At 47.2% G+C, this 27555-nt stretch overlaps 1 protein-coding gene across 2 annotated transcripts; it reads left to right on the forward strand.

Annotated features, from left to right (window-relative positions):
- The first annotated feature begins 1638 nt into the window (after positions 1-1638).
- On the forward strand, positions 1639-21569 carry RAB7A (RAB7A, member RAS oncogene family). 2 transcript variants are annotated; one of them, XM_050904767.1, is made up of 6 exons: positions 1639-1696; positions 17486-17546; positions 18636-18762; positions 19555-19773; positions 20318-20446; positions 20620-21569. In XM_050904767.1, exons 2-6 carry the CDS (start codon positions 17494-17496, stop codon positions 20713-20715), a joined length of 624 nt encoding a protein of 207 aa, XP_050760724.1. In that variant the 5' UTR covers positions 1639-1696; positions 17486-17493; the 3' UTR covers positions 20716-21569. The 2 variants fall into 2 exon arrangements, with proteins under 2 accessions (XP_050760724.1, XP_050760725.1); XM_050904768.1 differs by lacking the exon at positions 1639-1696 and adding an exon at positions 5396-5417.
- The last annotated feature ends 5986 nt before the right edge of the window (positions 21570-27555 follow it).

Consider the following 27555-nt stretch of genomic DNA (forward strand, 5'->3'; position numbering starts at 1 on the left):
AGAAGAGAAAGGGAGGTTCCCTTTTGGTCCAAGGACAAAAGCAAAGAGATGGTGTAAGACATATCATGTTTTATTGTCTCTAATTGGATCAGGAAGATTAATAAACAGAGATTAGATGTCACAAAGGGAAGAAAATCAAAGCTGGAGACATTCTTACTCCTGGTTTAGAGGGATGATGCATGAAATAGGTTGAGGTTTCTGCACTGGAAAATGTCTTAAGACCTGTCACTATAACCTTAGAGATCCGCTCACCTGTGTGAAGGTCACTCAAGAATAGAGAATGGAGTTCTTCAGAGCAGTGTTAGTGATGGGGAACGATTGGGTTTCAAATTGATCCATTTTTATGGGTTTTCATTGGGTTTTGATATTATGAAAATAAGTGGTCAGGTGAGGAATACAGTTTTCTTCACAGGCCACTGAAACTAAGTATGCTGGGCTGCTCACTGCACCACGCTCTGGTTTCTCCCAGGCCACTTGTTTATTCTGGTGGGGAGGTATGCATGTGTGTGTGTCCACAGGGCCAGGCAAAACACAAGAGCCATGGCTCAATACTTCCATTTGCCACTTTCTTACCGCTGTCTTTATACTTTCATTCTGCCACTGTGAATGTAGCTCTCATCTGTGCCAAAAGACAGGCGTCCAGCCCGGATAGCAAGGACCTCTCTGCTGACGTTGGTCTTCCCAAGTGCCAGGATTCGTATGTTCTTCAAGGCAGGCAGGATCTTGCCTTGTCAGTCTGAGAAAATGCTGCATTCCCACAGAGGATCAGAAGCGCATCACGAACAGCTATTGCATGACACAGCTGTTGGTCATGCCAAGAAAACTAGCAAGTGACACAGGAACTTCGTGTGAGGTTATCTTCTGCGTAACAAAGGATGGCTATTCTCCCATGAGTTAAGGTGCCAGAGACTTTACATAGTCCCATTTCACTTGCCTGCATTATTGATCTTGGAACTGGTTGTTGCCTGATTAATCAACCTGAATGTATCTTAAATTGTCATATTTTTTTTCTTTTTTCCTTACATATGCTGTTGCTACTACCTCACCCTAGATCACGGCTGCAAATAAAAAGATCACAAAGCACAGATTTGTGCCCTTGCGTCCCCATCCTTTATTTTTGAAAGCATGAAGCAGGAAAATTTCTCCAGCCCTTTCCTTCTCTCCTTAGACCTCCAAGGGCGGGCTTGCGGCTGTCGGCTGTGCTGCCGCGCAGACAGCAGCCGCACGGGCACGGTGTAGTGTTTGTTGCTCAGGTGCGATGGGAGGCCGCAGAGGCGGCGGGTCCCTTCCTACCCACACCCTCTGTGCCCGCGTGGGCGTAGCGGCTTGCGTGGTACCACAAGCAACATCTGGACTCCCGTGCTCGGCGGGGCCCGTCTCTCCCACGTAAACTCCCGGTTTCAGCGGGAGGCCGCTAGGCCCCAAAGCCGGTGCGGGTCGCGGCCTCGGCGACCCAAGATGGCGGCCGGGAGCCCGCGGTCACGTGACGCGCGCCCCACCGCTCCCCTTTCCCTCCCTCTCCGCTGGCTGCCGGGCGGCGTGCTGACGTCAGGGACAGCGGGCGGGCCCCGTGACCGGAAGTTGTCGGGGGGGAGGCGGAAGTGAAAGCGGGGAGGCGGTTGGGCCCATTAAAGCCGACCGAGGCGAGCGGGGGGTGGCAGCGAGTCTCGGGCGGGCGCCGCGGCACACGCACCAGGTGAGGCCTTGCGGGGCGCGGGGGCCGCGCCGCTGGGGGTGGGGGTCCCCTCACGCCGGGGCCTGGGGTGGCGGCTCCGCCCCGGCTGCAGGAGTCGCCGGGCGGGGGGCTCCGCTCGGGGCCCCTCCCCGGGGGCGGGGGGGGGCCGCCGGGGCCCCCTCCGCAGGGGGCTGGCAGGGGAGGCGCTGCCTTCGTGCTCCCCGGGCGGACTCCACTACCGGGGCCTGGCCCGCCGGGGAGGGGTGGCGTTTGCCCGCCCCCGTGGCGAGGTCCGGCGGCCGGCGCTGCCGGGTGCTGAGCTCTCTGGAGCCGTGCCGGGCCCGTCCTGTCGCTTCCCCCGGAACAATAGAGCTGGGCCGCGGGAGTCTCCCCGGGAAAGGGCTCCTCCGCGCAGCGCTGTGGGAGTGGGGACCCGCAGGCCTTTCCCGAGATGCGCGTTTCTCGAGGCCTTTGTGGGAGCCTCCTCTCCCGAGAGGTTTAAAGAGGCCCGAAGTGGTACCTCCCAGGGAGGAGAGCGTATTGTCTGTGACATGTGGTGCTGCTGCTGTAGCGTCCTCTCAAAGCGTGAGGAGGCTTTGGGGCGGCTGGTGGCCGAAGGTGGCCTGAGCGCTGGTCTTTGGGGGAGCACTGGGTTGGGGTGGTGAAATGCTGCTCTGGGTGGTCGGTGGATATCGCTCTTAAGATGAGCAGGCTGCCCTGGGAGCAATTAGTGTGACAAAACAGGCAGCTGAAGAGACTGGCAGTTATTGCGAAAGTAGCTCTCAGCATGTGTAAAGCCTGAGTCAGTTCTAAGAAGTATTAGAGTGGATGTTAGAAGTGCTTTTGGCTGTGAGTGTATAATAAGGTAAATTAAATGATAGATACATTATTAGTCTTGAAGTATATATAGATTAATAAATATGGAAATACCTAATCATTGTACTTAAGACAACTGCACTGTCTTCCCTGTAAATAGAGGCATTATTTTTGTAGTAAAACAGCTGTAAAAAGGCTGTCTTAATATGAAGTAAGACAGGTAACCTCAGCATCAAAATGAGTATGTATTACCCAGTAACTCCAAACCCTTTGAGTCAAAGCTGGAATTCTCAGTATAATCTCCCTGAAAACTAAAAATACTTGCTGATAAGCAGAGCTGTTGTGATATGTGTGTATGAGCTTTTTATGTGTAAACTGAGAATACATGACAGAACAAAGTCCTCCCAACTGTAAGCAAGCTGTTCTTTGTTTGACAATTGCCAATATGGAAGCTTTAAAGCTTCCAGTACTTGCCACTGGCCAGCCAGCTCTGGCCTGTGCCTAGCACTCTGTGTATCCCTGTGGAAATTGGGGCTGGGGGAAGTGGAGAGTTCTCTTCTTAGGGGAATGGTACATAACCAGCTATGCCACAGTGTTTGGCTGGCTGTGACTTAAAGGCTTACTTGCGGCTATACCATGTTCACGGGCTGCGGTGGTACTAGTAGTGTATGATAGAAGCTGCAGCCTTGCTGTGCTTCCAGTAGAGCCAGGCTTCTGGAGTCAATGTACTCTGTTCTCTCAGTAGCTGTATTTGAGGTTAAAGTGGGTGGAGTCATTTGAATATTCCTTGTTAAATAATCAGGGCTTCGTTGCTGTACTTAGTCAGGAAGAACAAGTATACTTGTCTCTCTTTTTTTTTTTTTTTTTTTCCCCCCCTTCCCCCTTGTGACTTCCAACAGCTGACTGAACACATGACTTGCCCTCCATGAACTAATGAGTAGACCCACCATGCCTGGCCTGAGTCCTCAGAATCCAAAGCAGCTCTAATACCGTTACTTTCAAGTGCTGCCCCTTTTCTTTTGTGCTATTATGTTAATACTCTACTTCTGGTGTAGAAAAGCTGTAAGATGAGGTTAATCTGACCCCTCAATAAGGAAAAATTTTAAAATCCAGTAGCAGTTTCTTGCTCTCCTAACCTGCAGTGAAAAGTATAGCTTATAAGATGCAAGGCAGTAGCTATGTTAAACTTTCCTCTTCCCTGTGGTGTCATGCAGTGATCCATGTCCTTAAATACCCTACTAATAGCTCAACATGGCACACTAAGAGTTGCACCTTAAAAGGCAAAGGTGCCAAGTTAAGAATTTAAATAACTGTGTTGCAGAGACTACGCTACAGGCATCCCTGCCCTCCTACCCAAACCAGTGAATCAAACTCTATGCTGAGTAGCACAGACGTATTACAACATGGATGAATCCTTAACTGAAAGTGGAAAATGTAGAAGCTCTGCTATGGGCTCTCCTCTGCCATCACCTAGGGAAGATACCACTTTGCTTGGTTTACTACCCAAAATGAATGCCTGTGGGCAGGAGGGCTACCAGACTCAATTTCTGCAGCAACTTCTTAAAGCTCCTGTTTTAAGACTCTTGTGTTGGGAGGTCATGTGAATTACCTGTCGGAGCAAATCTCTGGCAAAGCTTGTCCTTGAGGAAACATGACAATTACAATCAAACCATCTGTGCAAAACTATAAATAGCTTTGTCTCTAACATGTATGGGATTTTGGTCTGACTTCTCTGTGAAAATGAGACTAGTTTATGCAGAACTTAACATTTGACTGTAAACAAAATTGTTTGTGCTTGATTAGGGTGCACTTTTAAATGCTGCATCGTGAGATAGGTGTCTGGCAAGCCCTGGTTTGGGAATAAGGGCTATGGAATAGGGCACTCGGATGCTTTCATTCTCTAAAACTAGTGGATGTGTGGGCTCACAGATACTTACTGGTAGCTGTCCTTGCTGTTATAATATAGCAATTTCTTCAGTAACGGAAGTAAACTGAGCATTTGATAAACAAGTACAGAACCCTCACCTTGCATGCTGCCAGTGTTCCCTAATGTATTCTGGGCTTCTCCTTGGCTGTGACCTGAATTACTCTTAAGCTGTTGTTACTAGAGCCTGATGGACCTAAGATTCCCTTGCAGAACTGCAGGGTAATTTAAAGCTTGTTGCCTTGATGGAAGGGAGTCCAGATAAGACCTTACCTAAATGCTGAACTTGGCTGGGCACTAGCATGCTTGTATGCTGCTTGTGTGACAGCAATCCTGCATCCTTCAGATGCTGAAGTACTTCATTCTTGCACAGCATTGTTTTGATAATTGCAGTTCAATTGCCTGATGAGTTGGAGTTCAGTTGGCTTCCCCCTGCAGCTTCCTAAAATGATCTCTTGTAGTTGCTGTGTAACCGTCTGTCTTCAGACATAGTTAAGTTGTGACAGTAGACTGTGAGGATAAAAGGGTCACTTTCTGCAGTGACAATCCAAACATGAGCTGTGCATCTCAAAACTGAATTAGGTATGGATAATTCATTGAATGACAATAGTTAATATAACCTTTTTCAGTTCTGCAGTTAGCTGCTCTATTGAAGATCATATTTCCCTTTAAATGCACCTTGAATAAAACTTCGAAATGAGTGCCCAAGGTCAGTGACTCCACATGTGCTGTTCAGAAATAGCAGGCAGTGAAGGGATACCCCTCTGTCACATGGTTGCTCTCTGGCTTCCAGTGTGCTTGTTGCTTTTGTGCTCTGTTCGCGGGGATGCAGCGCTCGAACCCGGTGTGCTGCTGCATTTTCTGCTCAGTGGAGATCTGCCGTGGTGATGTCATTGTTGCTGTTAGTGCTGTTCCTGTGAGACTGCTCCTCCTCTCTGGTGCCAGCAATGAGCGCTCTGTCCATGGGGGAAGCTGTGTCAACACTGCTGTTGCTAACTCACGGTCAGTGACGGGGAGGGAAGCAAGCTTGTCAAGGCCACTGGAGTGTGTTGATTTACAGCTGATCTCAAATAGCCTTGACTTCTCTTGCTAGGAAACCTATTCTCGAGGCCATGGCTGTTTTCACAGGACAGTGAAACTTCAGGAGGGGTGCACTGCCTTTGAGATGGGATTGAAGTGTAAACTTGTGGCACAGATTCGTATTTGTATCATTTAAAGGCACTTGATGTAGTGAGTGATTTGCTCTTACCTCTCCGTAACTACTTACAATTAGTCACCTTAAGTTGACATTTTATCTTAACTGTACTTGCATGAGTTTCAAGCAGAAATTCCTAAATGAAATTGAGTAGATCTTTATATTGTCAATTAAGAAAACAGTATTTTTCTGGATTCTGTCCTATATCACTGCATATTGTAACTTTGGTCACTTGGCAGACAAGCTGGACTAGTGAAGTGGTGGACAAAAGTGAAGGCAGGCTGGAGCTGCCTTCAGAGGCTACCTGGCTGGAGTACTTGGACCTTGGTTGCTGGGGCTACCAGTTTATCTAATGAGTCTGTGCTGAACCTGTGATCTCTCTCCAGCTGGGAAGCAGCATCCTCTTGAAAGTAACCTGCTTGGTGCTTGTCTCCCTCAAGTGGGCTGAGTCACTTGGCTCTGTAGTGCTCTCTTCCCTCTCTTCCTCTGGGCTCCCAGACACGGATAATGATATCTGAAGTCCAAACTGGCACAGTGGTAACAGTGTCTCAAGCAGGAGCAGTGAGATTGTTGTAACTAAGGCATGCCTAGGTCTGGTCCCATCCCCTGTCGTCCCCGTCCGTCCCCCCCCCCCCCTCCTGTCCTGTCCCCCCCCGAAGATGCAGTTTACCAGCACTGCTCTCTTAATCTCACCACGCAAGTCACTTCAGTGAGTTTTTGGTCCTTTGTGGAGCTTCATCAAGAGAATAGCTGAGCTGGTAAAGTATTGATGCAGGATCTGTGCGAGGGGTATGAAGTATGAGTCTGAAACAGAGTCTCCACAGTAGGAATTCCTTGTTAGGCACTGACTCAGCTGTCATGGCAGGCTACCTGTTACACTCCCATCCTGGGACTGGTACTGAAATACTTGTCCTTCCTGCTCTGCAAACTGCATTAGCATAGTGAGAGGTATTGAGTGTGTGTAGGATCAGGAGTTCTGCTTGCAGATCAAGGTTTAGTTCTTAGATTGCAACCTGTCCCTGGAGGAAGCCTCCTCTCTAGAAGACTCAGTACTGAGAACAGGACCTCCTGGAATAGATGTACAGGGTAAGGTTTTTGCCATTAGTGTTGCTCTTGTACTTCTCCACATCTACTTGTCTGGCAGTAGGGTCTCCCATCACTATTTGTCCTATCTCTTCTATCAAGCTTCTGGTGCTGAAGGACAGGCAATATTCACTCTTGGATCTGAATCTCGGGTGTAAGCTAGAGGGTCTGGCAGGCCTCCTGAGGGCCATCGTTTGACTTGAAGGCCTGAACCTTGGTCAAAGTCTCCCTTCAGTCACTTGTTTCCTGCCCAGCCTCTAGGAGCTGGTGGAAGCTAGCAGCCAGGAGTAGATAAACAAGGTGTGTTTACCACTGACAAGGTCTAAGATCTGTGCTTTGCTTACCACTGCAAAGGTTATCTAACACCTCCTATTTGTGTTTCTAAAACTGAAAGTATGACAGGAATGTGTGAAACCTTAGGAAGCTGTAGACAAAACCAGAAATTAATCTGAGTACTTGAAAAATACTGTCAGATATGGTAAAGATCTAAAAACTTTACGGTTTCTTAGTGGCCTGGCTAACTTGCAATATTTTGAATTGGTCAGCCTTATCTTCTGGACATGAAGATTAAAACCCAGCTGCCCCTGGCACTGTGCTTGATTTGTAGAAAGTAATGGGGGAATTGTGTTCAGTGGGATGGCCTGATGTGAGGACTGTGCTGGGCTGTTGGTACTCATGCAGGGGTTACTGAAACTGTTGGTTGGCTCTACTGGTTGGGTGGCTGTGCGCCAAAAGGCTGACAGACGTGACTGTATAAACCAGGCTGTATGGGCACTATAGCTATGTTCCAGTTAGTAGTATAAGATTTGTCTGTCTTGATTTGAAAGCTCTCCACCAAGGAGACAGTTCTGGTAGAGGCATGGCAACATGGAAGCTATACTGGTATAGCTGAAATGCTTTGCGTAGGCAAGGCCCTTAGTCAAGACACATGGCTTGTTGCCTAGTGTCTCCCAGCAGCCAGCAATGTGCTCAACTCTCCTCCCACATCCTGAGATTGTCTCCCCCAGGGCAGAATAGGGGAAGTTGAGCTTGCTCTGATAAAGGGGGAGGGGTGTTAAAGCAAGCATGCCTGTTCTTGTAACAGTTTGATCCTTGGGGAAAATCAACGGGGAACTACCTGAAATCCTGTAGGATTTACAGGGGAACTGCTTCCTCCTGGAAGGTAGGGGCACAGCAATACTGATTCTTGAATGACAACATAACTTGAGCCTCCAAAAGAAGGGTAGCTGAAGATCTTCAGACACTTGCTATCAGCTTGTTAGGGCTCTGTATATGTCTGCCCATTCCTGGAAGAAAGATGTCCTGTGGTATAAGGGCCCTTCAGCTGCTAGAGGAATTGGTGGACTAAAACTTCATGACTGGAAACATTTAGCTTTCAGTGAAGCTTCTAGGTATGGCTTTCTCGCAGAGCTGTCTTCCTATAACCTGAAGACTACCACTTCAGCAGCCCTGGCTTTCTGTCTGGGAATCCTGGTCTTGTTACTGTGTGGCCTTAGCTCTAAAAGGGCCTTCCTGCCCTCCTGTCGTGTGCACAGCTGCGGTCTCCAAATACCTGCTGCCTGCTGTGGAGATGATGGTGATCATCCTCAGGTTGCTGAGGAGCAAAGTGATCCATCCAGCTTGGCTCTCCAGCATAGTTGGCTGCATTGCTGGGGACACTTTCTGCGCTCCCTTCCCTCCTTCCCTTTGGCTCAGGGTGTTTATCACCTGGAAGAGCCTATGTGTGCTGCTGTAATCTTAGGCTAAGCAGCAGTCTGGGCAAAGTAGCATTCCTGTAGACAGTAAGAACTGACCTCCAGACCTTTCCCGCTGCTCCTAAGCACACTGGTGGTCTGACTAAACATGCAGAGACACATCTGCCTTGGTACTGTAAGCAAATGCATTTCTGTGCTTGTTTTGCTCCCACTTTCAAACCATGTAGTCAGATCAACATGATACCTCCTCAAGACAAGGTGGCTGCCGTGATATCTAAGCTGGTAGAGATCAGTTTCTAAACTTTATACCTTCCTGGATGTGGGGGCGGGGCTAGTCCTATGTAGCTTGGACTTTTCTAGGGTAGAGTCACAATTCATAATGGCAGCTTTAGAGCAAGAAACTTGTTCATTTCCACATCTAGTATTTAAGCATTGTGCAGGCATAAAACAACTCTGTTCTGGAGAAATGCCGGGAGGTGTAACAGGGCGGTGAATCAGTGAGGCTTGGACTGGAGAACTTGGCTTTGAGAACTCGGGCTTTGAGCCTGACTGATCATATGCATCAGTGCGTCTCAGGAATGCAGTACTCCAAATCACAACACTCACAGCCCTAACAGAGCAGCAGCTGAGCTGAGACCTCAGGCAGGGCAGACCCCTTTTCACGTGCAAGTCCTGTGATTCCACTGCAGACATGGCTCCTACAAGTGGCATTGCTTCTGCCTTTCCTGTGTCATCTGAACTCTCTGGCAAACTGGCCATTGGCATATACTCTTCCAAGGAACTCTGAGCCCTTGTCCATAGCAGGGATGCATTGTAGAGCCTCCAGCTGGGGACTGAGGGTATGTCTGAGGCAAGCTAAAACCTTATTGCCACTGAAAGGAGTGTCTTCCCCAGCACTGGCTCTGGAGCTTCCTCGATCACACCAAAAGCCTATTCTGCTCACAACTGTTCCAGAGCTTTTGCTTTCCAGCCGGGTTTCCTACATGTTTCCTCAAGCTGTATGTTGCCCCATCAATTCTCTCCCTTTAGCGCTGAGCTGTCTTAAGAGCATTTTATCCAGGAACAGGATGCAGCAGGGTATGTGTGTGGGCCTGGTGTCATCCATCTGGTAGCTAGCTCACAGACCAGGTCAGTTGGCTATTAGCACCATGTCACACCAGTTTGGTGCTCACATTGAAGCAGCCTATGAACTGAACTTGAAGCCATGTGGCTGAGCTGTAGCTGGCTGCTGCTGGCTGGTTCCTGAGCTTCACTTGGTCCTAGAGCAGGTCCTCTGGCACTGGAGGCTGCAGCTCCACCCTCAAAACAAGGTGGAAACTTACTGCAGACAGCTGTAGTCTAAAAAGCCTATTCCTCTGGGATACTGAAACATGTTTTAAGATTCTATTTTGATCTGAGCCATGTCAGTGTGCTAGCAAGCGTCTAAAGCTCTAGGCTGTTCTTCAAGAAGGTGAAGCTTTTGGTTTAGGACTCTCAGGTGGGGGCGGGAGACACTGGACAGCATACCTACACCTGACAAATTGCAATATATGTTCTACACAAGGTATCAAAAATTAATTTGTAGCTGAGGCTCCCACCTCCCTGAACAGAGGTAATTCCTGCCTCACAGGGCTGGCTGGGAAAGGCACCAACGAGACAGAAGCCTGCTTTTGGTGAAACTGCAGTAAGTAGCAGGCAGCCTAGCTGCTCCTCCTGAGGAGGGAACGATGAGCTATGCTTGAGCTCTTGGCTGGGTACCGGCAGGAGGGAATATGTTGGTTGGAACAGCAACATAAATGTGTGGGGAGGAAGGAGGTGGAAATCAGTTTTGAGATGCTGCTGATACAGCAGCGGCTAGAGTGTACCCTTCTGTGAAGCTGTCACAGGAATATCTTGCCAGCTGCTTTTGGTGTGGGCTTTGCTTTAACTGACTACTGCTGTGGTGCATCAGTGAGGCCTGAAAGCACCTCTAAAGCACCTCTGACTGTATGGACTGTAGGAGCCTGTTGCCCTAAAAAGCAACCCATTTACAGAGAGCAGTTCTTGCAAGTTGTCAACCTGAATGGCAAGATGTTCCTAATTTGCTTTTTGGGCACAAAGCCAGCACATGTCCCCACTAAATGTGAGGCTTTCCTAGATGAGATCTTCCAGCCAGCTGTGGAAGCTGAGCTACTAGTAGACCTCTCATGGGAGTGGAAGAGGGAACTGTCCTGCTTGTGCAGCCCTTGTCAATGCAAGACTCAACTTGCTGTTAAAACTTCATGTGCTTCTGTAGCAGTCCTCAGTGCAAGGATACTAGGCACTTGTTCCACTTGTAGAGCACTCAGGTTTGGTAAGGAAAATATGCAGGCTTTGTAGCAGTGAAAAAAAAAAATCAAAGGCAGGCTTATTTCTAGTTTCTTCCTTAAAGGCATCTTGGCACCTCTTAAGCCATGTTCACATTGAAGTAACAGCCCCTGCTGATTGTCCTCTGGCTCAGGACAGCTTTTTCCCAGCTGAAAGGACAGGGCTTCTGCTCTGCTCCTGGGCTGTTGTGTCACTCTTAGGAGAATGCGAGTGAGATGTTAAAGGTTGATATCTGCTGGTCTCAGGCAGGCATTCATGTTGAATTGCTCAGGCTGTCACTTGTAGCTTTGCATTAGCAGACACCTTGTTAGCAATGTCTGTGTGACCAGGTAATTGGAACCAAGCTGTTGTTATTAAATTGTATTGGTGAAACTTGTTCAGCTCCACCTTGAGCTCCTGCTGCAATTGGAGACTGAAGCTTCAATACAAAGAGTGTCTGGACCACTTGCGCACTCTGCAAGTGCGATCTGTGATCCTGGTCAACTAATTGCAATTGCAGACTATCTGCCTTTCCTCAGGATGAGGCCTTGCATTTTCAGGGTAGCTGAATTGGAACAAATTCATGTGTCTACTCAAAGCCTCAGCTAAATTTGGCTTGATAAATCATGGCAGGGTACAGTGTGACTATGGGGCAAGTGATATGTGCCAGTCTGTTAGAGTGCTTGATCCTTTAAGAACAGGGTAAACATCCAGTGAGCATCTCATTTCAGTGGCTGAAGGTCTAAGCACACATAACCCCCTGAGGTGCCAAACATGTTAGGGAACTTGCTGCTTCTGGGAAGGAACTGGTTCAATCTGACTGAGCTGGTCCTGAATCATTCTTCCAGCTTCAGTTTCCTTGAAGAAATGCAGAACCATTGGAGGGGGGGGGAATAAAAATAGCTCTTTGGTGTAGTACAGAGACTTAATGCTTTGCAGCCTCCCCCATGCGAGAGAACAGTGAGCAGAGGTGGTGTTTCTGTGTCGGAAATGTACTTAGCTGCATTTCAGGACAGAAGATCCTTCCAGTGTTCAAGTGTGGCTGTCTTCCGCTCAGTCTGGTCACTGTGGTGAGCCCACTGCAGTGCATGGTATACCCTAATGGAGTACTGCTCTATCCAGATTGGCTTTCTCATGGTTGGGTGTTTTTTGCTAAAGGTCCTGTGATATAGCGGAGAAGTGAATGCTTTGCTTAGCAGCAGCAGCACCCAGAACAGACCTGCAGTGCTTCAGGTTCAAATGTGCCTTTTTGTGGAACACCTACTTACTCTTGTGCTGCCTGCTGGGACACGGGGTAGCAGAACTAGGTATTCATAAGTGCCGCAATGAGTTTAGCTCTGTTTGATGCTTGCTCACCTACCGTTTTGTGCCTTGTTGGCATAGTGTTAAATATCCCTGGCAAAGGACACAAGGCAAGATGTGCAGTCTAATAGTCTTGCTTCAGTGTTCAGCTGGTTTCTAGCAGAAGGTGCAGATGGCAAGCTGGTAGATGTAGGAGCAGAGAACCCCTGGTCAAATGTCCCAGTTCTTCTAGCCTCTGCATAAACATGCTTTGGTTCTTCGTTAGGACTGTGACTTGAACTGTTTAATAGCAAAGCTGCAACAGTAAGGACTGCTCCAGCAGCTTGTCAGCAGGTTCAAAACTGATATGAGTATGCTGCTGCTTAGGGAGCTGTTGTCTTCCATGGAGGTGAGATTCCCCCTCAAGGCTAGCTACTTTCATACTAAAACTGTCCATGAGCAACTTAACAGAATGTTCCTATTGCAAGGCCTACTTCTGTTAAAGGATAGCTAATCTAAGATCTGGTGGGCTATCAATGCAAGCTCCTGCTGTTCTTTGCTTGTACCAACCTAATTAATATTAAAATGCCTGCATTGTGACTTGACACATGTGAACATCTCTAAGGAATCCTTAACCATCCATTTCTGCTTTGAGTTAAAGCAACTGTCTTAATATAGCAAGTGAAAGGACAGTTGTAATGTACTCTGAAGCAACAAGGGAAGCCTAATTAGATTTGGTATAGGCTTTATTTCCTCTTGCATCTGAGGAGCTGTAGTACCATGGAGCTTCATAGGACAGTGTTTGACTCTTCCTTTCAGATCAGCTAAGCCAGTAACACTTGCAGGTCAGATGTTAGGGGTTCTCCCTTGCTGCTCCAGCAGACCAGCCTTACAAAGGTAGTAACACTACTGTGGGAGAGAGTGTGCTATACTAGGCTTAATCTCATAACGGTCAACATACTGTTAGTGGCTTGTTTGCTTAGAGGGATAGGCATTAAAAATTGAGTGGAAGGACTCCTCTCCTGTATTAGAGGCAGCTGTGTCATTCCTTTGGCACCAGTTAAGCTAGGAGGAGGAATGATGCTGACTGGTCTCCTGATTGACAGGAAGTTTCTGATGGCTCCCAAGCAGGGCTAGCTGGGTGTGCTGGTAGGCTGTGTTCTGAGCAGTCATGCGGGTGACCTCGCTCCAAAAGACTTCATACAGCGTAAAACAGAACTGATGTCTTGGATCAAATCTTAACAAACAGGTTTTTCTTCATGATATCTCTGAAAAAGGAAGTGTTTGTTCAGAAATGCTCCTGGGACTGGATGTGAGCCCTGTGTGAGCTCGCACACTGCCATCTTAAGGGCTTATGTGACACTTACAGGATGCTGCTCTAGAGTAATTATACCAAATATCATAAAGCAAGACAAGCTGCATATATATAGTGCAAAATAGTCTTAGACTTGGATACCACTGACTCAGCACTATCACAGTTTTGATCTCAACTCAAGCTGAGCTTGCTCTTTGCAAGAGTATGGGGGAAACCCTGCACAGCCTACATCTCAGCTTAGCTCAGTAATTTAATGTTTCTTGCAGGTGTAACTGGAGAAACTCCTCACATGAGCTAACTGCTCCTCCAGGTATTCAAACCTGCTTTGTCTGTGAGCTAAAGCTATATTCTTCTTGGTCTCCCTTAGCTGATTTTGTACCAGCAAGGTTCACCAGAAATGAGCTCTATGTGGCTTAGAGCATGTATGTGGGCTCCATTTCTGGGACACAAGGCAGTAATGAACCTACTTAATGCCATGTAATGTGAGAAACAGCCTGTGTTAACAAGGGAGTAATCATAAATTGCCTCTGACTTCAGGCAAGCAAATCTTTGATTACTGAACCTGGCCCAGGGTTGGTTGGTTGCACCTTGTTCTACTGACACAGCAAATGGCATGCTGTAAGCAGGATCGACTGAGGTATTTCTGAGCTTACTTGAACTGCAATGTGTGGAAGGATCCTCTGCCATTAAGATGTTGTATTTGCTGTTGGCTTAGTATGAGCTGAAGTCACCAAAATCCTTTGCATGGTGTTAAGGAGACTGTAGTAAGACTTCACTTACAGGACCTTCAGAGAGCACTAGTGTCTTTCACTTCCAGTACCTCAGCTTGTTAAAAACACTGTGGCTGGACGCAAACATTGGAGGAGGCATGGTATCCTGTCCTTGGAGTAGTTTGACCCTTTGGGTTGCTTCATATGAAACCCCAGTTAAGATAACGGAGATGTCTTCAATCCATCTAGATTGAAGATCTCACTAGGACCGGTCAGACCTCTGTTTAGCACAAATAGCTGCTTTAAAGCTGGAGCTGCTGTTGGAGACCTCAGCCACACAGAACATGGTAAGGATAATGGAAATAGCAAAGGTGGTTCTGTAGAGAGCAACTTGATGCTACTTAAACTTAGAGGGGGTTTCCTTTTATAGGAAGGCTCCAGGAGATCAAACACTAGTACTTCCTCCAAGACCTGGAGATGTGGTCTCCTCTCCAAAGGCAAGGTCTCTTCTTGTACTAGGCAAGGAATAACTCTGAAGTGTTGGTCTGTTTATACCTGTAATGAGAAGATTAATAAGAAGGCTTTGGCCCATCAACTGACTGGGCTTCAAAGCAGCATTGATCAAGCCTAGTAGAACAGGGTGGGAAACTCTGGGCAGTGTCCACTGCTGGCCCCTGGCAGGACTGGAGTTCCTCACTGTCTCATGGCTCAAACCAAATACCAAGCTGAGGCAGCTCCTTCTGTGCTATGGTTCATATCCGTTGCATCACCTGGGATGGAAGCTGAGTGTCTCACCTGACTGGTGTTCATGAGGCAGTAATAGCCCTTCACACTGATGGGGTAGCCCGTCAGCTATGATGAGAAGGCAGTGTCAGGTCTGACTCAGACTTCCTTCCCATGTCTGCAGACGGCTGCTCAGCTGAGCTAGTTCCAAGGTAATGAGACTTGACAGGGCAGTTTTGCCTCCCTTCATAGTGAGACTTCAGGTCGTGTTGAACTTGGGTGCTAAGCATCCAGTGTGATTTAGTGTTGTAATTCAGGGCTCTGCAAATCCGTCCCTAAGCATGAGAACTAATGCCAGCTTGTCCAAAGCTGCTTTGAATACCAGGAAGCAGTGCGCTGCAGCAGCCAGTGGCAAGCGATACCGAAAACACTTGGAGGAAAATAGAAGCAGTGCATGTTGGGTTCTGGCACAGTTGCTTCAGGGTGAGTTGTTTTCCTCTGCCCTGAGGAAAACAGGTGACTCTCACGCTGGACCTGAACCTATACAGATGTTTTCCATGACAGTTCAGTGTACACAGCTGTCTTTAAGCTGTTTCAAAGCTCTGCTCACTTGCTTCTTGCTCCATCTGGTCTGATTGTGCTGCAGAAGCCTCTGGCTTGGCTAGCCCAAGTGTGACTTGTGCTGCATACTTTGCAAACACAGGAGGTACGGTCTGCTTGAAGGAGCTTACGTGATCTCTTTCCCCATGGAGGAGATGACCTAAAGAGTGTGGATCCTGGCAAGAGCAGAAGCAAGACTAAATGTTAGGGTTGTTGACAACTTTCAGCTGGCTATATCTTGGCTAGTATAGCTGGGCTACCAGTTGGATCATTGAGCAATGCAGTCCAGCATATACAGCCTTGGAAAGGAGAGGTGTTTACACTTGGAGAAACTGTCCTGTGCAGGCTCTCTGGCATCTAAGGACAGCATGAGCTCTGAGAGTGGTCTGTCACTGCTGTTCACTCAACAGCCTCTGGCTGTTACCTTCTCAACAGTGTTTCCCATCTAGATGTATCACTAGATGCATGAGGTGGGTGCAGTCCAACAAGGTGTAGCTCGGAGTGCACCACTACCTATGGTGGCTGCAGGAGAGCTGCTTCAGCTTCTGCAGCATTCACTGATGGCAAAGTCTAAAAGACTGCATGTCTTCTATCACTCAAAGCTTGAGATGGTTAAGCCCTTTGCAACTGGACTCTACATCTAGTAACAGGCTTCTACAGCTTGGAGCATGTTACCTCCTGTAGTAGTGGGATGAAGTGGGTTGCAGTTATCTAGCAGCTTAGGCTGTTGCATATCCCAGGAAACACATAGGACAGCTGCTCAGAAGACGCATATATCCATGTTGTAGAAGTGAAGGCCTCCTTAGGTGTGAAATTCAGGAATAGCTCCTGAAGAGTGGGAGTTGTGTGGTGCAATGAATGTGGTGTAGCAGGATGGGAATTTTAGGGTAACCAAGTCCCCATAAGGGCTTAATACATGAAGCCTCTTGTCAAGGGTCTTTGAACTCAAGTAGCACAGCTATAACTGTCTTCTGGCTCCTCTTGCTGTACAGAGCTTGCAGGGCTCCTCAGGGAAAGCCAAGGAGTCCTTGTGTTGTGGACCAGGTCAGTACCAAACCAGGGTCTGTGATCTGATCAAGCCTGAGCACCTAAGAAAGGTTTGTCCCATCCCTTCCCCAGAGATGGGGAGAAGGGCCTCATGGTAGGAAGGGCATGCTCAACCACTAATAGCAAGACTTTGTACTTGCTCTCACTGTGCTAAAGCACATCCAGAAGTGTATTCAGGCCTGCTGCAGCTGATGTACTTCTAGCTGCTTCATTAATCTGAAGGAAACCTGGGAGCAAGTAAGAGTGTGGATTTGTGGAGCTCAACTCTCACTCTTGCTAATTGGACAGACCATTAGTGGCCCATTTAGAGCCACTTGCCTATAAAGTGGACTGGAGTCATGGCAGGATACTCATCGTGTAACAGAGCAATGGACTGAATGTTGTGAGGTTTGTTACTCCAGCCTTGTCCTTCCACCAAAGGTGAGGTGGCAGTAGTTAGCTTCATATGCTCTCAGCAAAGCCACGCAGTCTGGTAGCAGTTTGCCTTGTAATTCAGCTGTTCAGCTGGTCTGTGTGGTTGTGTTGCGACCGCTTCAACCACAGCATATCCTTAGGACTCAACACTTTCACAAAGCACAGCTGCTAGAGAAAGCTATCGCTTCTCCAAGCTGAACCTGAAAGGTGGAGGAAGCCCACTTTTTTTTTCTTTTTTTTCCTACTGGGAAACTACTGAACGGCATTAAAAAGCTTGTGTGGTATTAGACACATCTCTGCTTACATCTCACTTAGTAGCACGTGTAAGAATTAGCCTGTGTTGGGAGCTGATATGCTTTACTGCACTGCTTCCAGTGAGGCTAAGGGAGATGGCCTAGGCTAGTATACCCACAAAATGGCATGGAAATATGGTCCAAAATGGACTTGGTACTGTAAAGGACAAGTGCTTGGCTCATCTACCTGTTGGTATTAAGTTGCCACTGCTGGTCTGACATGGCCCTGCCTATGAAATGGGCAAACACCTGATTAGTGCTCAAGTGTAGCCTTGAATTGAAGGAGTCTGGTTTCAGGAGTGCTGGTTCCTTGCTGGGAGTCAGGTTTCTCAGACTCTGAACTTGCTGCTTTCTGCCTTGAGGAATGCCATGCTAATGGTGTCTGATGGGATTGTTCCTCTTCCTTTCTAGTGTAAAAGATGACTTCTAGGAAGAAAGTGTTACTGAAAGTCATCATCCTTGGAGACTCTGGGTAAGTGGAGGGGCCTTTAAGTTGCCAGTCTGCGTCTGGCTGGAGCAGTGCTCTTGACTAGTGGGAGCCTGGACGCACTGTAAGAAACCAGAAGTGCTGGGAGGAGAGATTTTACAGCCCCAGATAGCTGTGTTACCTTTTAGCTTTAAGAACTCTTTACCATGCTCTGTCCTGACTGTCCCTGCAGTTTAATATCTTGAAGTCCTGCCACAATATTAAACAGGGGAAATGTGGTGGGCAGACCACTCCAGTAGCAGAACTGGATAGCCTTTCTACAAGGAAGATGTGTGGTGTTGAAATGAGCATTTCACTTAAATTAAAAAAAAATTAAAACCCCCAAAACAGCTCGTAAGCAATCTTTGGTGACTTCTTAAAACTCTGCCTCTGTCAGACATAGTTTATACTGAGCCATCTGCCTTCTTCTGTCTGATCTGGCTAGAGCATGCCCCTTGGTGTGAAAGGCTTGGCTCTGGGCTATTGAGCGAGGAGTCTGCTCTGCTGTTACAGGTTACTTGTCGTGCAGGCTGTAACCTGACTCCTATGACATGAGGCTTGCTTATACCCCTGTGCCCAGCAAGCTGTTGATCAGGGAGTGTTTCTCAGCCACAGAGAAGGCATGTGAGCCTCTAAGCTGGCTCTCTGGGGAGGATCTCCACCTCTGGGTGCCTAGCAGATGTATACGTGAGCTGTTGCCAGGTAAGATTGTCTGTTCCTCCACCTCCTCCTTCTCCAGAGGCTGAAGATGACTGTTCTGGTGGGTTTCTCTGGGGCACTTAATCCAAAATTGCCCTCATGATCATAATGTGATGCATGCTCCTTACCAAGGATCAGATTACTGATGGGGAAACAAGGTTTCTCAAGATTGTAATCCTTTGTATCCTTAGGTAGCTAATGCTCTTACTCAGCATGTTGCCTCAGCATCTATTGCTGTAAAAGCCCCTTCTTGCAGAGGTGGGTGCATTTTCCCTGGTTGAAAGGCCAGGAGGCTATGGTGGAAGGCAAAGGGCACTGAGATGTTCTGTTCAGGGTGGTTAATTCAAACACTGTTGTCGAAACAGCCTACCTAGTCTTTTTTGTCTTTCTGTACAGGGTGGGAAAGACATCACTCATGAACCAGTATGTGAACAAGAAATTCAGTAACCAGTACAAGGCTACGATAGGTGCAGACTTCCTGACAAAAGAGGTCATGGTGGATGACAGGCTAGTGACAATGCAGGTAAGGAGTGCCTGGCTGCCTAGACCACGCTTGTGTGGAAGTATCTGCTCCAGTGTAGTCCAGAGCAGTGTAGGGGTCAGTGTGCTGGGCCTGAATCTTGTTTGCACTGAACTGCTCTTGGCCATAGGTGCTGCTGGGCTTCTCTACAAATCTGTGCATGGGCTGAACAAGGGAAGGCAAAGATCAGTTTGGGCTCAGCTAAGAGCAGCTTTGCCAGGCCCAGTTTAAAAACCAGCATTTGGTACTGTCAGTAAACTAGATCTTGTTAGAAAGATGCACTTCCCTAGTGTTCAGGAACTGGAAAGGGCTAGGAAAGGGCTCCTTAGTCAGGTCAACTACTCATGCTGCCCTGAGATCTGTGGGTGTGATGTTAACCTGCCAGTCTGCTTATGTCTGTAGTATCTGAAGCTTTCGTCTCTCCATGGTGAGACTGACTGCAAGGCAGCGAAAGCCCTGTTGCAGCCATCAGAGGAGTGTTTGGACTGTGCTGGTACCCAAGTGCACCCAAGCACTGCAGGCAGGTCACCTGCTGACCCTAATACCTAAGTCTTGCTTGCCCAGAACCAGACTATGTCCCTTGCTTAGGCTGAACACAAAAAGGGTTAAATATCTTTAGAAGGGTGTTTCTGGGTCTTGATACTGAGTGCATACAGAAATTCCTAAGCCTTCAGGTGCTCCTCTGGCTAGCTGAGGACTGTAGATGCCTGGTGGGGAGTTTTGAAATGAATGCCCTAATTGTGGACTGACTATGTCAGAGTAGAGCTGGCTTATCTGCCCTGTCTTTTGCTCCAGATATGGGATACAGCAGGACAAGAACGATTTCAGTCTCTGGGAGTTGCCTTCTACAGGGGAGCAGACTGCTGTGTGCTGGTGTTTGATGTCACAGCCCCCAACACATTCAAAACCTTAGACAGCTGGAGGGACGAATTCCTCATTCAGGCCAGTCCAAGGGATCCTGAGAACTTTCCTTTTGTTGTGCTGGGAAACAAGATTGACCTAGAAAACAGACAAGTGAGTACTGGGGCTTGCTAGCCTCCTCTTAGGAAATTGCTGGAGTGGGAGACTTTGTAGGAACAGGGGAGGGTTATCTGAGAAACAGGAGTGGGAGGTGCCTGAGTGCGGCTCAGCTGTTGTGTGCCACTGGGGAAGAGTTTCTCCTGCCTGGAGAGGTCAGACCCCTGTGCACAGCGTGCTCCTGCCCACTGGTGGAAGGATTGCAGCAGTTTCCTGGGTAGATGCAAGGAGAGGAGCTGATTCTCCTGCTCCAGAATTGTGGAGAAACTCCTATGGGAGCAAGTCCCTGCTCTGCGGATGCCTGAGCAGTCTGTGCCCTGTGGTCTCACCTTTCTCGGGCATGATGCTCCTTGCCCCAGGGCTGAGTGTATCTGGTGGTGGGCAGCAGTCTCCTGTGCTCTGTATGAAGGCTGTAGTTTTGATGATGTCAGAACTGTTGTCTTAGCTCAGGTTGGATATGAGGGGTCTCTGGCCTTGCCCTGGAAATAAAACCCTCTTCCTGTGTAGCTGAAGGTGGTGATGCTGCTCTCTGTCCACCCAGGTCACCACAAAACGGGCGCAAGCCTGGTGCTACAGTAAAAACAACATCCCCTACTTTGAAACCAGTGCCAAGGAGGCCATTAATGTGGAACAAGCTTTCCAGACGATTGCACGAAATGCACTTAAACAGGTAGGGAGGGAGCCGGTGGATGCCCTCTGCCGGTGCTGGTCCTGCCTGCTGAGCTCAGCTGCTGCGGGCAGCCTTGGGCTCTCCAACAGCTTTCCCCAGCCCAGAATGGCTCCTTGCATGGTAGGAGCTGTCTGTAGAGCCATGGCACTAACTCTTCCCTTCTCTCCCACTAGGAAACCGAAGTGGAGCTTTACAACGAATTCCCCGAACCCATCAAACTAGACAAGAATGACCGAGTGAAGGCTTCTGCGGAGAGCTGCAGCTGCTGAGGGGAGAGGGAGGGGTTGAGCACAGTCCTTCACAAACGAATATCACACTTAGGCCTTCAAACACACAGCCCCTCTTCTGTGTTTAAAACGAAATTAAAAAAAATTTCCATCTCCAGCTGCCAAAACCCACCCATTTCCCATGAGCGTCTCTGAGTCCTGCACTTCAGAGCTCATGTCCCCACACCATCCACATCACACTTCATGGTAACAGACCTTTCTCGTAGTTTTAAATGGAAACTCTTATGTATGTTTGGAACTGAATCTAATTCCAGGTGTCCAATGGAGAGAAACTGTTTACAGGTAATCTGTGTAACAAGTTACATACATTTTTAACTGTCTCGTGTTTTCCCCTGTGAAGGCTGCAACTGGAAAGGCTGATTACCCATAGTTCATTGCAAGCTCAGCACTCAGTCCAACTAGGTTGAGTTTTGTATGTATCTCTGTTAATGCTTGTTACTTTTAACTAATCAGATCTTTTTACAGTATCCATGTATTATGTAATGCTTCTTTAGGAAAAATCTTATAGTACATGTTAATATATGCAACCAATTAAAAATGTATAAATTAGTGTAAAATTCCTGAATTACATGTTCAAGTACTGAAACACAGATTGTGTAGAATGTGAGGAGGACACTTGTGAACTGCAGCGTGCTAGCAACACAAAGTCCAGATAGAGGCAGTATTCTGTACAGTAGAGATGAACTATGTAAGCCGCCTTGTTTTGAGGCCAGAAAGGCTTCATCTTCTGGAAAATCTGTCTGGCTTCCTTGTATCTAAATTCTCAGATTTGCATAACAGCATTGATATGCACACTGGATTATTGGATTTAAAATTAAATACAGCTATGAAATGACCTCATTTGTTCACCTCCCCTACTGCTTAACTCCTAACATCCTGGAGCGAGTGTGAGAAGGAGCCAGAGCTGAGGTGTTCCAGTGGCTCTTTGTACTGTGGAAGGAGCTCCTCTCCCATCTGGGTTGTGGTAGCTGTTTCTTGATGAATGACCTGGACTATGAATCTTCCCTTTCTTCTTACTGACTGCTAATCTGGATTTTTGGTATGGAAAAACTTGGCAATCTAGTCCCTTTCCTCTCTTCCTTTCTTCCTGGTATTTGTTCTTGCGTTTGTAGCTTGCTTAAATGGAGCCCTTCTACCTGTTTTCCAGAGGTCTACATTCTAGTACGTAGGCTGAGCTCTTATGTAAAGAGACAAACATGATGCCAATAAACTTAATAAGAACAAACCTTCTTGTTTACTCCTGTTTCTGACTCTCTTTTTTTCCTTCACTAACATGCTTGCTTTCTTCTGTCTAGTCACCATTTTAGCAAGCCAGTGCCTGCTAATTGAAGGATGTTTGTGCTTCCTCCTTAGTATGAAGTCTATGCCTTCCAGATTTGGTTTTCAAGAGTGGGTTGAGCAGGCCCTGCTTGCTTGGCTGACCTGAGACTGTAGTAGGGCAGCTACCCCTCTGCTTTTCTTGAAGCTGCTTGCAGTGGCGGGAATGGTGCTGGATCTGATTGCTCTTCTATGAGTGTAGTCCTTCAGCCCTGTCCTGGGTGTATAAAAACCTTTGTGGAAGGGTGGAGAGGAGGGCAGTGCTGTTAAAGCTTTTGCTACCCTCCTCTGGGAGGGGTTGGTGAGCAGAGCAGGCTGAGCCCTTCCCAGCTCACCAGCTAAGTGCTTCAGCTGGAGGAGAAGCAAGGCTAGCCAAGGGTACCTTAGAGTGAGTTCAGGACCTTTCCTTAGGCCAGCCTAGTCAAGGTTAAGCCTTTTAATTTCTAGATGCTGGGCATCACCCTCTGCTTGCACTCAGCAAGGCTGAGCTCACTACTCCTGTGCCCACAGGAAGATGGAAAATGAGGTATAGAGAAATGAGGCCAGTTATTTCAAGAGCCTTCTAACAGTCTTTGTGCTCTATATTCTATTTTATGGCTCTGTCCTATCACTCTTTTCTCTCACTTGACTAGGCTTTTGCTGTCCACATCAATTTCAAATAACTACTCTGCAATAGCAATGTGTCCTGGTGGGACCACTTTCCTGTCTGCATCTTTTTGAAAGACTCAGACCTTCTGCTCATCTCCATTTAAAGCATTGCTCCGCACTTGTTTTCTGTAGATACAGTTCTAGCATGGAGAAAGCCACGCTGGGGGAGGGGGGAACAGTAACTATAAAGTGATGTTTTGGGGAAAGGGGATGATCTTAACCCTGCACCTACCTCCTGCTGCTTTGGCCTTGGCTGGAAGGGCTGCACGGTGCAGCTGTGGAGGAGCCATGAAGAGATCCTGTGTTTAATCTCTCTCCCATCAAATAAACTGGCAGTGACACAAGGCAAAGGGAGGGTGCTCCACAGGGGGTAGGACAGCTGTGGAGCTCCTTGCCACAGGATGTTATGGATGCGAAAGGGGAGGGGAGGATTCCATTTACCACCTACAAACCAATGTTTTTGCAGGTGGGAAAATGACACATATGCACACAAGTGTACAAAAATCAGTGCAGGAGGCAAGCAGCTGGGAACTAGTGCCCTGCTGTTACAGTCAGGGCTGATGCTGATGGCATCACAGATGGGGACTGGTGTTCCTACAAGAGTCACTCATCACTGTGGTCTGGAGAAGCTGGCTGGACCAATTGTCCCTGCAGGGTACAAGTGTGCTTAAAACCACTGTTCAAAACCACTCCTAGCATCAATGAGGCCTCATGGCTTCTCCTTCTGTGCTGACCTTTTTGCCTGATGAGTTGCAGGTGCAACGATGATGTGTGCAAGGGTGACTTGCTGCTGGGCAAATCGCAGAGGAAACCTCGCCCTGGAAGAAGCACCGAGGCAGCCGAGCTCGAGGGCTGGTTTTGCTCTTTGCCCAGGTCCTGGCTGGGTAGGACCCCACAAGTGTCCACACCAAGTGTAATAGACAATAGCTACAACTAGCGCCCTGAATTTGCAAAGTGGTGTGATCCTGGCCCCTGCCAGCGGGTAAAACCGTGCGAGGTTGCGGCAGGGCAGCCAGGTGCGGGGCTTGGCGGCCGCGGCTGCTCCCTGCCGAGGGGTTGGAGCCGTTTGCGAAGGCAGCTGTGTTTTGCGAGATGCTGGTGCAAATATGAAAGCTGGGGAATCGCACAACTGCATCTGTGCTGCAGGGGCTGTGTGTGGGGAGTAGCATCAAAGAAACTAAAGACCGACTGCCATCGCTGGTGCATGGAAAGCAGCGTCGAGATGCCAAGCTCTGAAGCCCAGGCTGGGAAAGCTCGGTGTGTGCCTTGGCAGCAGCACCCGGGTGGCCTTTGGGGCTGGACGTGTCCTGCGTTGCAACCTGCCCTGACCCCGCAGCGGGAGCCCTCCTGCCAGCCCAGCGCCCGCTGCCGCAGCCACCGTGGGCAGGCAGGGTGCCAGCCCCGTCCCTGCACACCTGGAGCCCCAAACGGCTGCCACCGCCACCGGCCCCCGCCGCTGCCGCCCCTGCCCCAGCACCCAGGCATGCGGCCGAGGCTCCAGCACCCAGGTGTGCACAGACACCCCCCCCACCCGGCATGCACCCCAGGGTGCTTGTAGGGAAATGTGTGATATAAGCACAAAAATATGTTCAGGATTCTATAGGTACACAAATATTTTTAGCTAAACATCTGTGTGTATGTGGTTTACATATTCAAACACATTTACAGAAGCAGTAATGTGTATATGTATGTGTTTGTCAAGACATCTTTTGTGAGCTAGAGAGCAAAAGAGCAAGGAAGCACAAGAGCACAAACAAGACAGCATGGACAAGGAGTGTGTGTGCAAGCATGCACATACGCGCGCGTGTGTGTGTGTGCATGTATGTGTGTGTGTTGCTATATTACACTTCCACAGACACATATCCCAAGGTTCAGAGACAGAGAGCACAAGTGAGTTTAGTTACAGGTTTCCATTTATGAGACATACGTGGTTGCAGGCTTATCGATGTACACACATGCAACATAAAGTATTTATTTCTTCATATGCATACATATTCAGAGAAAGAGAAAAAATTATTTCACACATAGATACGGCTACTCATATATATTTTATTCATGTATTTATATAAAAACATTTAAATATTAATGTATAGATATACACACATACAAACGTGTGTGTATATCTATGTATTATCAATCACCCCCGTATATGGAGAGACAGAGATGATCATACACACTCAGACACATTTTAAATGATTCTATACTTACATGCTTGTATTTGAATGTGTGCATGTGTGTTTTTTCTCTTTGTCTGTACACACACAGATACCCCCCATATTTTACTATTTTCTATTTATACACTTATGTGTGTGTTTTATATATATTTTTATATATTTATATATTACTTCTATATTTCTGTGTGTTTTATATATATATATATAAACGGGTCATATACGTGTGGGTGCGTGTGTGTAGTTTAGCTATTTTTATATTTCTTTGCGAAAGAGGGGGAGGGAGGGAGGCGGGGAGAGAAAATGAAAGAAAATACAGACACGTAAATAAATATTTAAATAAATTCAATGTAGAGGTGGATATGGGGATAGCTGCATGTGAGTTGGTGGGGGGTGACCAGCTCCCTTGCACACTACACACACACACACACACACACACAGAGACACAGAATATACATCAAGATCCACACACACAGAGACACAGAATATACATCAAGATCCACACACACACACACACACACAGAGATATGTGCATCCCAGATGGGGGGGGGGGGCGGCGGGGCGGAAGAGCGGGTGGGAGAGATTGCAACCTCACACACAGATACCCCACATGCATTTGGGGGGTGAGGGGGTTATTTTTTACCATTCTCTGTGCAGGTCTTTCTCTCTCTCTCAGGGGAGGAGGGGAAGACAGAGAGAATGATAGAAAATTCAGACCACACACAATTAGTTACATATATAAGTAAACAAATAAAGTATATGTGGCAGGGGAGATGGGGAATGCTGTGTGTGTGTGTGTGTGTGTGTGTGTGTGTGTGTGTGTGTGTGTGTGTGAATAGTGCATGCATGCTCTCATATGTATATATGCACACGTGTGTGCGTGTATATATAGCAAGAGAAAGAATATGTGTGTGAACAGCTCTCGCTCACACCCTGTAAGTATGTATGTATATATGCATGCAGAAAGAGAGGGTACTGTGTGTCTGTAAATATGTATGTATAGATGGGGATATTGTGTGTGTGTGAGAACAGCTCTATATATGTTATAATATATAAAATTATATATTCATATATGTGTGTATATATAGCAAGAGAGAGTATTGTGTTTGTGTAAACAGTGCTCTCTCTCTTGGCGAGTATATATGTATATATGCAGAGAGAGAGAGAAAGAGGGGTGAGTGAACAGGTCACTCTCCCCTCCACATGTAAGTATATATGCATATATGTGTGTGTATATTTATAGCAAGAGAGAAGTAAGAGTGTGTGCATGTGTGAGAACAACTCTCTGTATATACGTGTGTGTGTGTGTGTGTGTGTATAGGTATATGTATCAGGAGAATTTGTGTGAAGCGCTCTATCCCTTTCTAAGTACCTATATGTATATACATCTAGTGAGAGAATTATGAGTGTGTGTGAACAGCACGCATGCGCTCGCTCTGTATATACATGTGTGCATGTAAACAGCACTTTCTCTAATTATGTATGTATATATCCATATATAAAGAGAATTATGTGTATGAACAGACTCTGTATATATATATAAATATATATATGCAGCTATATAGGCATATCTGTAACAAGAGAGCATATTGTGTGAGCGCAGCTATCACTTGCTCTCTACATATGTATATACATAGAGAATATACATCAAGATATAAACATACACCTGTATATATTTATGCACCCCAGAGATTATACAGGGGGGGCGGAAAGACGACGACAGAATGGTAGAAAAGGGGTGTGTGTGCGTGTTTGAAGAGCTCTCACTCCTTTTCTCAAGTATATAGGCAAATATATCTGAATATATATACACACACACACCAGGAGAGAATAACGCGTGTGAATGGCTCTTGCTCAGAGTGTGTGTGTGTGCGCGTGCGTGCGCACACATATGCCAGGAGAGACTACTGTGTATGTATTTGTGCATGAATAGCTCTCTAAGTATAGATGTATATATTGGGGGGCTAGAGTGTGTGTGTGAAAAGCCCTCACTCTCTCTGCATATGTATGTACATGTATGCGCATATAGACAGAGATTAAGACAGAAGGGGAGTGTGGGGGTGTGGGGGCGTGTGGGGGTGGGGTGTGAACAGGGCTCTTGAAGTATATACGCCTCTGTGTGTGTGTGTGTATAAAGATAATTGTATGCATGAGAACAGTCTCTCTCTGTGTGTATATATATATGCATATATATGCATATATGCATATACATGTGTGTATATATATATATATATAGCAAGAAAGTAGTGTGTGTGTGTGAAAACAGTTCTCTGAACAGCTCTCAGTGTATATGTATATATGCAGGGGAGCGAGGGGGGAAAAGAGAGTGAGAGACATGTTACCTCCTCCCCCCCCCCAATATCTAAGTATATATATGTGTGTATGTGTGTCTGTGTGTGTTTATAGCAAGAGAGAATTGTGTATGTTAACAGCTCTCTAAGTATATATCTATATAAATGTAGTGAGAATTGTGTGTGCGCACATGTGTGTGTGAGAACAGCAGTCTCTATATAGAGTGCATATATGTGTATATGCATATATATATGTATACATATAGCAAGAGAGGAGTATCGTGTGTGAAAACAGTGAAGAAGTAATACATATGTATGCACACATATGGAGAGAGAATAATGTGTTTTTGTGTAAACGGTATGTGCTCTCTCTATATATGTATATATGTATAGAG

This window comes from Gymnogyps californianus, chromosome 13 (assembly GCF_018139145.2).
Source record: "Gymnogyps californianus isolate 813 chromosome 13, ASM1813914v2, whole genome shotgun sequence".
Lineage (NCBI taxonomy): Eukaryota > Metazoa > Chordata > Aves > Accipitriformes > Cathartidae > Gymnogyps > Gymnogyps californianus.

Excerpts from the sequence above, each read along its gene's own strand:
- RAB7A (XM_050904767.1), top strand. The coding sequence starts at position 17,494 with ATGACTTCTAGGAAGAAAGTGTTACTGAAAGTCATCATCCTTGGAGAC. Across the intron at positions 17,547-18,635 it reads ATCATCCTTGGAGACTCTGG|GGTGGGAAAGACATCACTCA; the intron begins GTAAGTGGAGGG and ends CTTTCTGTACAG. Across the intron at positions 19,774-20,317 it reads TTGACCTAGAAAACAGACAA|GTCACCACAAAACGGGCGCA; the intron begins GTGAGTACTGGG and ends CTGTCCACCCAG.